The sequence below is a fragment of the Lucilia sericata genome, unplaced genomic scaffold (assembly GCF_015586225.1).
Source record: "Lucilia sericata isolate MDLA Ls3-8-SP2 unplaced genomic scaffold, ASM1558622v1 Contig000544F_arrow, whole genome shotgun sequence".
In the NCBI taxonomy this organism is placed as follows: domain Eukaryota; kingdom Metazoa; phylum Arthropoda; class Insecta; order Diptera; family Calliphoridae; genus Lucilia; species Lucilia sericata.
Genome location: NW_023994554.1, coordinates 84,905 through 98,349, shown reverse-complemented (window position 1 = coordinate 98,349; position 13,445 = coordinate 84,905). Strand labels below are relative to the sequence as shown.

General features: G+C 30.3%; 1 protein-coding gene across 2 annotated transcripts in view; it reads right to left on the bottom strand.

Moving 5' to 3' along the window:
• Nucleotides 1–227: 227 nt before the first annotated feature.
• The window catches only part of LOC119606004 (protein lozenge), a 33,139-nt gene continuing 19,921 nt past the window's right edge, over nt 228–13,445 (bottom strand). For both annotated transcript variants that reach the window (XM_037959363.1, XM_037959365.1), the window contains exons 4-5: nt 10,232–10,540; nt 228–2,434 (exon numbers count right to left, since the gene is read on the bottom strand). In XM_037959363.1, the coding sequence (XP_037815291.1) occupies nt 1,530–2,434; nt 10,232–10,540 (1,214 nt within the window). In that variant the 3' untranslated portion in view covers nt 228–1,529. The remainder of the gene's footprint in view (nt 2,435–10,231; nt 10,541–13,445) is intronic.

Sequence of the window (13,445 nt, the reverse complement as noted above, 5' to 3'; positions counted from 1 at the left end):
TTGTTAATCTGATCCAATTTTTTTTTTATAATTACTTTGTTGTAATTGTAGTTTGTTGTTTTTATAATGTTATATTTTCTTTTTATTTTATTTCTTTTTTATAAAGAATTATTAATCATATTTTGTTTTAAATAATTTGTATTTTTAGATTTATTTGTTGTTTTTTACATTTAAATACACATTTATAAAATTATATAGAATTTATAACTAACTAAATTATTTATGATTTAAACGTAATTTTATTTTGAAAAATTTATTTAATCGGTATTGAATGGAAAAAGTTAATTTAAGGAAACATGTTTTGGGTTTTTATGCAATTAGGAAAATTTTTTGTTAAATAAATTGTTAATTTACAAAGTAATTTTCTTTAGAATCTTATTGCAAAAGTCTAACAGAATTAAAGCCAAAAATAATTAGTTCAAATAGCTTTTATTCTTAAGTCGTACCAGTTTTGAAATTACACTTGTTTTTTAGGAAAAGCGTAATTCTTCCTACTTTTCTATTCTTGCAGTCCAATTTTAAGAATATTTCAAAATTTTACTCTCCTTTTCAAAAAAAAATTTTACCGAATGTTTTGTCAAAATATGGGGAATTTAACCTATTGACCTTTGGGGTCAAAGGTCAAGTTTTTATATATTAAACAAGGTCAAGTTTTTATATATTTGACATTTAGCTAAATATTTAGTATTTTTCAATGGATCTTGATGAAACCTTGAAAAATATGCCATGATCAATGAAGTTTAAATTCTAGTGAAAATTAACCCTTTGCAGACCTTGGTTATATGAAACTGTTGCCCTTTTAAAACTCTTAAAATAACAATCTGAAATTTAACTTTATTGTGATCAATTTTTAAGAAAATTTTAATATTTTTCAATCGAATGCGATAAAACCTTGCAGAAATTTTAATGAAAATTAACCCTTTGCTGTCCCTGGTGATAAAATAAGGACATTTTTTAAAACTCTTAAAGAACCATTGAACCATTTTGTAATGAATTTTTTGTACATGGACCGGCATCAGCCGCGCACCAAACTTGCAAGCCGCGTGTTCTTTAGCTCACTCTGTGATTGAAAAAACACATCGTATTTAAGAGACTTGGAAGATAAAATAGGACATATTGAATAGATTCTTGAATGTTCCTATGGATACTTAATTATGTCGACACAGGATTCTGGAAAAACAACACTATATTTTCCACTACTTCTCGAACAAATCTATGAAGTCCTGTAAAACGATTTTTTTTATCGCGAATATTCTAAGAATTCAATTAATATGTATCAATAAAGAGGAGCATACTTTTAGGCATACGTTAAAAAATAACCTTTATATATTACAAGCCTTTTCCTAGTACATCTTCTGATTAAATAATTTTTCAAATTTTGTGTTTTTTTTTTTTTGATTTTCTTTTTACATTCATTCCATTTCATTTATTTTTTTAAAGCAAATAGTAGTAATTACTTAACTAAATACGTATTCAAACTAAATAGACTCTTAATTTAACTCTATATGTACATAAGTCTTACAATTTTGTCACTGAGGCCATGAAGTGGGCACATAGGGTCGCCACACTTCTTCTCCCTCTCTCGAGGCATGAGTATGTTGATCATTTGTCACACCCGCTGATGCAACACTAACGCCACCACCACCGCCCACCACATTAACTTCAGTTGCGGGATCCGTTAAATGCGTTTGTGTTTGTCTTTGTTCCGGATCTAGATTCGCTGGATCTGTTACTACCACATGAGTATGAGGATCATTATTCATTAATCCACCTCCACCTACGCCTGCCGCACTATTAGTATTTTGCATTTGTTCTTCGTGGTCCGAGGTGCCTATACCGATCTCTATGCTCGAACGATTGCCGGAAAGGGAACTGATAGTGAGAGCATTTTCTCCTCCTAAATATTGTTCGATTTTATCGGTGCCGTGTAGGTGTAAGTGAATTTCATTTTGATTATAGGTGGATATAAGTTGAGGATACAGCACCATTGTGTGCGCTGTATGAGCTGAGTATTGTGGCTGACCCGCACAACTACCATATTGGTAATTATTATAGCCATTAGACCAGTTGTTATAGGAAGAATAACCCGCTGCTGCTGCATTATAGGAATCGTATTCATTTTTCGGTACCGTACTATAGTTGGGACTACAAATCGGAGGCTGAACATGCGGCACTATGGCACTGGGATGATAATCACTGGTCGGGCAATAGGGTTGCATATCGGTGAGCACGGTTGGCAAGTGTAAGTTGGCGGGATCGGTGGTGAGACTTTCATAGCCGCTGTAAGCGGAATTTGTGGCAGCTGCTGAAGCAGCTGATGGCGGTGGAGGTGGTGGTAAGTGATGGGTATGATGAAAACTGGAATAGGCAGAGGCACTAGTCATGCTGCTGGAATAACCTGTCCATTCGGCGGCACCCATAAGATTGTTGTTGTCTAAAAATATGAAAAAGTTTAAAAAATTAATTAAATATTTAACAAAATTTTTAATTTAATACAATATTTAATAAATGAACAAGAGGAGCCTTAATAGAACGGGAGTGAGAAAAGCATTTTTAAAATAATAAACATGTCATAAACATTATAAGCCATATTTTTACAACAAAATAATATTAATTGAAAAATAATTTGACATAAGCTGCGATTCTAAGGTCGTTCCCTTAATGAAATTGATGACAGACAGGATAACAAGCAAAACATATGAACAAAATGGCAACCTGCTGTGTCATATATAAAATATGTCACTCAATCCAAAGACACACATATTAGCAACAACAGCAACAGATATAAAACTAGAAAAATTATTAATTTAAAGCAAAAAGGGTTACATAACAACAGAGGGAAAAAAAATTATTAAAAAATTCCCTGAAAGAAAAGAGCAGTTAAGAAAACACTTTCTTAACAGGTGAGCTTACTAAACATACTTTGATTAATTATAAATCTTAAATTCTTCAACATTATTAATTAAACTAATTTAAGAAACTAATTAATTTAATTATAAACAACACAAATTTTAATAAACTGTCAGAAGAAAAAAATCTTATATCTTTCCGCTGGCTTCAAAAGACCTATGACGTACATACCGTTAATTTAACCCATAATTGAAAAATGTTTTTTTTTTTATTCATTTTCATCCCCTTGTTTCTTCACAATAATGAAGACAACATTTGCCGTTTGTAGACCATGAAGGATGACTGACGTCGACTCCTCTACCTTTGTAGATTTGAAGCAATTTTATACCATAATCACTGTTGAAACTAAAACTAGCATTTATCACATTTTAATGTTTCAATTAGTATGAAAATTTTCCTGCTAATATGAACTACAGCGTTTTAACCCCTTGTTGTATAAAATGTTGTTAAACAAACTGCAGTGAATTAGACCTTTAGCGGCGGCCACGCACATTTTAATATTTGTTGTATTTGTACGCCCCTCATAATCATCATTATTCACGTCATCGACATCAACAGTAATTTTGAAGGGATACACTCAAAGATAAATGTTTCATTCGTTTCAACTATTTAGAATAAAACTGGAACTGAACTAGAACTGAACTAAAACTGAACTAGAACTGAACTAAAACTGAACTAGAACTGAACTGAACTAGAACTGAACTAGAACTGAACTAGAACTAACTAGAACTGAACTAGAACTGAACTAGAACTGGACTAGAACTGAACTAGAACTGAACTAGAACTGAACTAGAACTGAACTAGAGCTGAACTAGAACTGAACTAGAACTGAACTAGAACTGAACTAGAACTGAACTAGAACTGAACTAGAACTGAACTAGAACTGAACTAGAACTGAACTAGAACTGAACTAGAACTGAACTAGAACTGAACTAGAACTGAACTAGAACTGAACTAGAACTGAACTAGAACTGAACTAGAACTGAACTAGAACTGAACTAGAACTGAACTAGAACTGAACTAGAACTGAACTAGAACTGACCTAGAACTGAACTAGAACTGCACTAGAACTGAACTAGAACTGAACTAGAACTGAACTAGAACTGAACTAGAACTGAACTAGAACTGAACTAGAACTGAACTAGAACTGAACTAGAACTGAACTAGAACTGAACTAGAACTGAACTAGAACTGACCTAGAACTGAACTTGAACTGCACTAGAACTGAACTAGAACTGAATTAGAACTTTAAAATAGAACAGGAACTGAACTAGAACTGAACTAGAACTGAACTAGAACTGAACTAGAACTGAACTAGAACTGAACTAGAACTGAACTGGAACTGAACTAGAACTGATTTTTTCCAAGTGTATATTTTCAAAGTCATTACAAAATCCACATAAATATTTCATTGTACGTTGCAGCATAAACGTCTAAATAAATTATTATGTTGTACATAATACAGTTGTTCTAGCTACTGTAGTACCACCAACTTTTCATTGCTGTCCCTGCGTCTCTCCATCCGTCAGTCTTCAGGTTTTCCCATAAACAATTTTGTCCATTGCCGACTGCTACGGACTTGTAACTTTTAAGGATTACAAAAACAATAATAAACGAAAAATAATATGCAAGAGGCAACATATAATTTTCATGTTGCAAGTACATTTATTCACTGTCAACATGTTGAGCCTTTTTTGTTTTATTCCAAACAAATTAAATTTTTTTTAAAGCCAATATACCGCTTAGATTGTTTTTTTCTTTAGCCGTTTAAAGCAAGGAGTTTGTTTGTTTTTTTGCATGCGTGTGTCCTGTTTCGTTTCCTTTTTGTCATTAATTTAACCTTCAATTGACGTTTGATAATTGCAAAGGACTCTCTGTTGTCCATTTTCCCATTACAACATTTTTTCCAACGTTTTAATGATTATGTTGTCATTTGTTGTTGTTTTTTTACTGTTGTATTGCTAACAAATGTCTATTGTTTTTGCTCGTTGAAGGGGAACCTTCAATTAATTATAATTGTAATTAGTTTGATATCCTTTCATGGATTCCCTTAATAGAGAGGGATTATTGCAATGTGTCCTGCTGTGTGTGTATAAGAGTTTTTCAATTTTGATTTTTGGTAGTGTGAGTGCAGAGAAAGGAGTAAATAAATTAAGAGAGAAAGTGGTCAATGTTTTGCACTAATCATTACCAGTTGCAGAGCTTTCAGAATTGAAAATCAAGTCTTTAAGTGGTTGCAGCAGACGTTCATTATTATAACATCTTTTCATATATGTGATCAGTGACTTTTTATACTTTATTTAAATGTAAAACAATACCGGATATTAACAATTTAACACCTTATGAAAAGATAATAAAAATTTCAAAATCTTCTCATCATCATAATGAAAATTATCATCTTCGCGCAACCATTTTTTTTTATATAAAAGAAAAATTGAAGACAAAAAAATTAAAAAAAGAAACCATAAACAGTTCCCACTAACACATTATGGACACTTCTGCATCCCCACAAAATTTAATGGTGATTATTCTTTTTGTTTGTAACCAAACTCCTGGCCAAACAGTCCACTTACTTGGTCATAAATTACACCATATTGTATGTATAGATACTAAAGAAATGTTTTGGTATTTGTAATTTAAAATGGTGTTGTAAATTTGTGTAGAACAAAACAAAAAAACTCAATATCCAGGAACGGAAGTTGGACTGCGGTTTTGCAAAAATAATGATAAACAAAAAGAAATAATAATAATGATATTCATCTTCTGCCTCATGTCTTGATAATGAAGATAAGTGTAGATATAATGCAGTTAGTTTTACCCAGATTTAATGTTTAAGTTTCCATTCAAAAATTTCATTGCTTAAGAACAGAAACGAAAATTTCTTCTGAATGAATTTGTTTTGTTTGAGTTTATTGAATGGTGGTGTTAATAGGAGGTTTTATAAAGAGTTTTAAAGACGAATTCAGTTCTAGTTCAGTTCTAGTTCAGTTCTACTTCAGTTCTAGTTCAGTTTTAGTTCAGTTCTAGTTCAGTTCTACTTCAGTTCTACTTCAGTTCTAGTTCAGTTTTAGTTCAGTTCTAGTTCAGTTCTACTTCAGTTCTAGTTCAGTTTTAGTTCAGTTTTAGTTCAGTTCTAGTTCAGTTCTAGTTCAGTTCTAGTTCAGTTCTAGTTCAGTTCTAGTTCAGTTCTAGTTCAGTTCTAGTTCAGTTCTAGTTCAGTTCTAGTTCAGTTCTAGTTCAGTTCTAGTTCAGTTCTAGTTCAGTTCTAGTTCAGTTCTAGTTCAGTTCTAGTTCAGTTCTAGTTCAGTTCTAGTTCTAGTTCTAGTTCAGTTCTAGTTCAGTTCTAGTTCAGTTCTAGTTCAGTTCTAGTTCAGTTCTAGTTCTAGTTCAGTTCTAGTTCAGTTCTAGTTCAGTTCTAGTTCAGTTCTAGTTCAGTTCTAGTTCAGTTCTAGTTCAGTTCTAGTTCAGTTCTAGTTCAGTTCTAGTTCAGTTCTAGTTCAGTTCTAGTTCAGTTCTAGTTCAGTTCTAGTTCAGTTCTAGTTCAGTTCTAGTTCAGTTCTAGTTCAGTTCTAATTCGTATATGTAGGACCAAAGTTAATTCAAACTTCTTTAAAATCATTTTAATAGTTTGAAAAGAGACAATCTTAGTTCTTGAGAATCATTATCAAATCCCTTTCTTTAAAAATCACAAATCAAAAACATGTATTTTCCATACATATTCACAAACACTATTCAAAGTTATTCCAACTGAAAGCTTTCTTTTGAGCTCCCTTGCTCCCTTACATTCAAATCAAACCAGAGTTCTCTGGAAACTGTAAGAGAATTCCCTGTCGATGTCTTATTTAGTACTATATCTAACAGTATAACTTATCAAGGAGGTCTTTGCGCATATCTGCTTTTGTTGAATCCTAAATTGGGAGATTTGAGATTCTCACAAACTTTATTCAAAGTTATTCCAATTAAAAAGTTCTATTCCCAAAATATGTGTAAATTGTACTCAAAGTTATTTAGATCAGTTTGAAGATTTTCTCTCAAACTGAGAATGATTTGATTTAAACAATGTTTGATTCAGGATTCAGATTTTTGATATTAACTTTTCACTACCTTGCGCTTCACCCTTTTTTAGAGGATCGATCATGTGTTAAAGTTCATTGGTTTTCGTTTATTTTTCTTCTCTTCCTTTCTAGTACTTAAACATTTTGGCATTTGAACAGCTACCAAAAAACGAACTCAATTCATTTTGAAATACATTTCCGTTTTGGCCAAAAGAAAAACAGTGGCTTTCTTTAAAAAAAAAAGAACTTTTACTAAAGTGTTGGCAAGAACTCTAAACTGTCTTGTCAAAATTTTTAAAGAACAGAACTTTAAGAAAATTTTAAAAATTTTGCATGTTTTTTCTACTGTTTGGCAAATTTGTTTGCCATATTTGGAACATTGATTGGTTGTATTTTTAACAAACTTCAGGCAAATTATTTAACATTGACATGTTAATGATTTGAGGTTTTAAAAACATTTGTTTTAAAACAAGGGATTTACAATTTTTTTTTTAATCTTTCTTTTTAAACATGTACTTACTAAAACACTTTTACTCATTTAGTAAAGTTTTTTGAGTAAAAAAAAAAACAACACTATTCAACTGACTTTTTTCCAACAGCTGCCCAGTTTTGCAACCACATTTCGATTGATTTGCGGCTTTTCCTACTGTTTTTATATTAAAATAATTTTTTAAAGTTTTAAATCTTATTTTTGTCTACATTTTGTTGGTAAAAACAGATTTAAATCCTTTTTTTTGGGCTTTAAATATTGACCCAATTAAACTTATGGTGTTTTTGTCGGCCATTTATAATAATTTGTAACATATGTATGTTTTTTTCTCAACTAGAATTGTTAGCTTTTAAACTTCTTGGAAATTTGTGTATTATATTGAAAATTTTGTTTAATTTTATTAACTGTTAAAGGAATTTCCGGTCTTGTTTTAAAAAGATGTTTTAATGTGGATGATTTTTGTAAGTTTTGAAATAATATCAACATTTCTTATATGTATGTTGAAATACTCTATAAAAGGCAGTTTACTCAAGTGTCTTGGTATAGTCTGGACTATAGATCATTCTATAGTCTTGACTATGGATCATTCTATAGTCTTGACTAGATCATTTTATAGTCTTGACTATAGTTCATTCTATAGTCTTGACCATACATCATTCTACAGATCATTCTATAGTCTTGACTATAGATCATTCTAAAGTCTTGACTATAGATCAATCTATAGTCTTGACTATAGATCATTCTATAGTCTTGACTAGATCATTTTATAGTCTTGACCATACATCATTCTACAGATCATTCTATAGTCTTGACTATATATCATTCTATAGTCTTGACTATAGATCATTCTATAGTCTTGACTATAGATCATTCTATAGTCTTGACTATAGTTCATTCTATAATTTTGACTATAGATCATTCTATAATCTTAACTATAGATCATTCTATAATCTTGACTATAAAGCACTCTATAGGCTTGACTACAGATCAGTCTACATCTTGACTATAAATCAATATATAGTCTTCACTTTAGCACTATACATCAGTCTGTAATAATCTAATATAGATCATTATATAGTCTTGACTATAGATCATTCTATAGTCTTGACCATAGATCATTCTATAGTCTTGACCATAGATCATTCTATAGTCTTGACTATAGATCATTCTATAGTCTTGACTATAGATCATTATATAGTCTTAACTATAGATTATTATATAATCTTGACTATAGATCACTCTATAGCCTTGACTACAGATCAGTTTACAGTCTGGACTATAAATGAACCTATACTCTTCACTTTAACACTATAGATCAGTCTGTAATCTCTAATATAGATCATTATATAGTCTCGAATATAGATCATTCTATGGTCTTGACTAAAGATCATTCTATTGTCTGAGTATAGATCATTCCATAGTCTTGACTATACATAATTCTATAGTCTTGACTATACATAATCCTATAGTCTTGATTATACATAATTCTATAGTATTGACTATAGATCATTCTATAGATCATATAGTCTTAACTTAATCTTCACTATAGATCATTTTATAGCCTTGACTGTAGATCAGTCTATAGTCTTGACTATAGCACTATAGATGAGTCTGTAATATCTAATATAGATCATTATATAGTCTTGACTATAGATCATTCTATAGTGTTGACTATAGATCAGTCTACAGTATAGATCTTAAGGGTAGATCATTCCAGAGTCTTGACTATATATCAATCTATAGTCTATACTATAGATCACTTTATAGTATTTGCAATAGATCAGTATATAGTCTTTTCTATAGATCATTGACTACAGATCAGTCTTTAATCTTTAATAAAAATCAGTCTATAGTCATGGCTACATATTTTTGTATAGTCTTGACTATAGATCATTCTATAATCTTGCCTATAGATCAGTCAATAGTCTGGTCAATAGATACATATGGTTATAGTCTTGACTCTAAATATAGATCTAGATCAAGATTAAATATTTTTTAATTCCCTTTAAGTTAATTCTTCGAAATCTGTTTTTTTTTTTTATTAAAAATTCAATTCATATTGAGTAGGTAGGGTATGAGTAAGTTTACCTTGATAACATTATATTGTTTTTCTTTTCTGCAAATTAATTTTTTTGTGAGTGTGATCAATTAATTAACATATTTACGTTTATTTTAATCTGATATTTTTTGTTTCAAAAAATCCGCTTAAATTTTGTTTTTGTTTTAAGTTGTAAATGAATCAGTATTTTAGGCGCCACTATAACTAACAAAAGTAGCAATGGATAATGATGATTTAGTTTAACTTTTGTTTATTTTATTGTTAATAAAGTTTTTATCTTTTTATTTGTTTAAATTAATTTATTTGTTAATTTTCTTAAATTTTATTTAGATTTATGTAGAAAGAAACATAATATTAGACAAATGAAATAAATTAGTTACGATATGATTTTTGGAATTTTTTATTAGTAATAGAAAATTTAATTTTCATTAATAAAAGAAAATTTTTTAGAAAATGGAGGTTTGAAATATTTAATTCAAACGTTTCTGATACCTTAATAAAATTCCAACAATTTGATATCAAATAAGTGAATTAATCTCAAAAAAGTTAAAAGAAATATGCATTAAACCTAAATTAAGTCTTCAATAAACTTTTTTTTTCCATTTTCACTCAAACACATTATCAACATTTATTCCCCCCTCTAATGATCATCAATTAATTTTAATGCTTTCAAATAAAAATCAAAAAAGAAATTATTATCATCATCAACGAACTTACCTTGTAAATGGGATGCATTCGGTTTATAACCCTGACAATCTGAATTGATTGTACTACTCGTTGGTGAATGATTACCGACGCTGCCACCACCAATGCCTCCCGTTAATTGCGGTAAACTACTACTGTTCGTACTCGAAGCCGATGTTGGTGTTGCTGCAGAATTAACAATTGAAGCAGCCGTAGCGGCGGCTGATGAGCGGGTAACACGATGTAATGAGCCCAATTCACGAAAATGACTGGTAAAGCTGGTATCGGGATAGGGACGTTGTGATAAGCCGAAACCACGAAAATGGGTGCCATTAGGAGGACCTAATAAATAGAGTAAAGAAAAAAACGTAATTATTTATAGGAATTTTAAAAAACATTTACAGTTTTCTTTACATAGAGAGTCAGTTTTTTCTATATAAAAATGAAGACTTAAAACTGCTGCATAATTTATTACAAAAACAACAGAAAAAACTAGGTACGAAGTACATTTTTTTAAATAAAAAACAACAGCTTTAATATAAAATAAAAAATAACATAAAACATTCATACCAATATTGTTAATGTTGTTTGTGTTTGCTTATTTTTCAAAAAAACCGCAAACAGTTTTTTTTTTTAATTTTTGTTTAAAAATAAAAATATATTGTATTTATATTGGGGCATTCAGAAAAAAACAAGTACTGCTATAAAAATATTCTAAAATAGCAATAACAAAAACGTAGTTTTAACTCAACTTTTCAAACACTTGCTGCTCTTATTACGAAACACAAAAAAACCTTTATTTCAAAACCAATCTTTTGTTACCAATTTTGGGGTACTAAACATGAATAGTTGTAGTTTTGTATGAGTTTCTCTTTCATTTCCGTTAATATCCTTTCAGCTGACACACTAACCCAACCATTGAAGCAACCAACCAATAAGCAGATGAGATTACCAATACAGAAACAATACAGAATATCCGTTACCATTTTATTCAAAGGGTTCAATATCGGGAGAAAAATATAAATTTTGTTAAGAAAAATCTCATCACTAAGGAGAAATAACGTTTAATTTGGTACATTAAAAAAGTGATCGGCACCCATTTGTACCAAGTTCCGAAAGTTTTTTGCTGTTTATTGAAAAATATTTGTTCGTCGATTTGGTTCAATTAAAAAGTCGACCTTTGGTGTTGTATTAGTTCAATTAAGCCACCACTGCCTTGGAAGCTTAACTCCTACACTGTAGATTTGCAGATTCGATCGATCGTTGATCTTTATTTGGTTCAATTTAAGAGTCGTTGAATTTAAGCGACTACTGCTTGGAAAGTCCAACTACTACACTGGCGAATTGTAAATTCGATCGTTGATTTTTATTTGGTTCAATATAAAAGTCGATCGTCAATCTTATTTTAGTTCAATTTTAGTACCGAATGGGTCCGATTTAAGAATTCATTGATCTTTTTTAGTCCAATTTAAGCATCGATTTGGTTTAATTTAATAGTAGATGATTGCTCTGTTTTTGGTCAATATAGCTTTGATTTAGTTGCTCCACTTGGTTACATTTAATATTCGATCGTTGATATTTAATGGTTTAACTTAAGAGTCGATAGTTGATCTTATTTTAATCCAATTTATGCATCCATTTGATTTAATTTAAAAGTCGATCGTTGATCTTATTTTAATCCAATTTAAGCGACCCCTGCTTTGGAAGCATAACTCCTACACTGTCGATTTGTAGATTCCATCGATCGTTGATCTTTATTTGCTTCAATTTAAGGTTCAATAGTCGATCTTATTTTCGTTCAATTTAAGGACCACTGCTCTGAAAGTTCAACTACTGCAATTTTTATTTGGTTTAATATAAAGTCGATCGTTAATCTTATTTTAGTTCAATTTAGTGCCGAATGGTTCCAATTTAAGAATCGTTCGCTGATCTTTTTTAATCCAATAAAAGCGTCGATTTTGTTTGCTCTTTTTGGTTCAATTTAATATTCGATCGTTGATCTTTTATGGTTTAATTTAAAAGACGATAGTTGATCTTATTTTAGTCTAATTTAGGTATCGATTTACTTTAGTTAAAAGAGACGACCGTTGTTCTTGTTTTAGTCTTATTTAAGTTTCGATTTAGTTTAATTTATAGAGTCGATCGTTGATCTTGCTTTAGTTATATTTAAGCGATAACTGCTTTGGAAGCTTAACTCCTACACTGTAGATTCGATCGATCGTTGACCTTTATTTGGTTCAATTTAAGAGTCGATCGGTTATCTTATTGTAGTCGTATTTTAGCGTCGAATGGGTTAAGAAGCGATCTTTTATGGTTTAAGTAAAGAGTCGATAGTTGTTCCTCTGTTAGTCCAATTTAAGCTTCGATTTGATTCTATTTATGAGTCGATCGTTATTCTTATTTCAGTCCAATTTAAGTACCGTTTTAGTGTAATTATACGATACGATCGTTGTTCTTGTTTTAGTTCAAATTAGGCGATTGTTTAATATAAGCTGTCGATTTGTAGATTCGATCGATCGTTGACTATTATTTGGTTCAATTTAAGAATCATTAATCTTATTTTAATCCAAATGGATTCAACTTAAGAATCGATCGTTGATCTTGTTTTAGTCTAATCAATGGTTGCTCTTTCTTATTGATCTCTATTTGGTTTAATTAAAGAATCGATTGTTGATCTTACATATTTTGTTCAATTTAAAAGTCGATCCTTGATCTGATTTTAGTCCAATTAAAGTGGTCACTGCTTTGAATGCTTTGATTTGTAGATTCGATTGATCATTGTTTTCAATTTGATTCAATTTAAGAGTCGATCGTTGATCTTCTTTTATTCCAAATTAAGCGCCAATTTAAGCACTTTGAAAACTAGTTGCCAAACCAAATTCTATTTGTAGCTCCGATCAGTTTCCTTGAAGTTGTAATCATTTATAAAGGCAATCCAATTGTTGCACAACACTTGTTTCTATTTGCCCAAATAATCCTTAAATAGTTCAAATACCATTCTAATTAACTCTGCATGTAAGTGTTAGCTAAAACTTCATAATATTTAGATCATAAACATATTTTAAACAAGGGATTAATCCCTTAAATCCTATTGTTTGTCTTTGTGTTGTTTTTTAAATAGATAAGTATGCTTTATGCATTGTGTTAAACACATGTTGCAACATGTCCAACACAACCAAACTCCCTTACAGTCTGTTTTCTATTTTTTTCTTTTTCTAAGCGGATTAACTTCTGAAAGTATTTATAG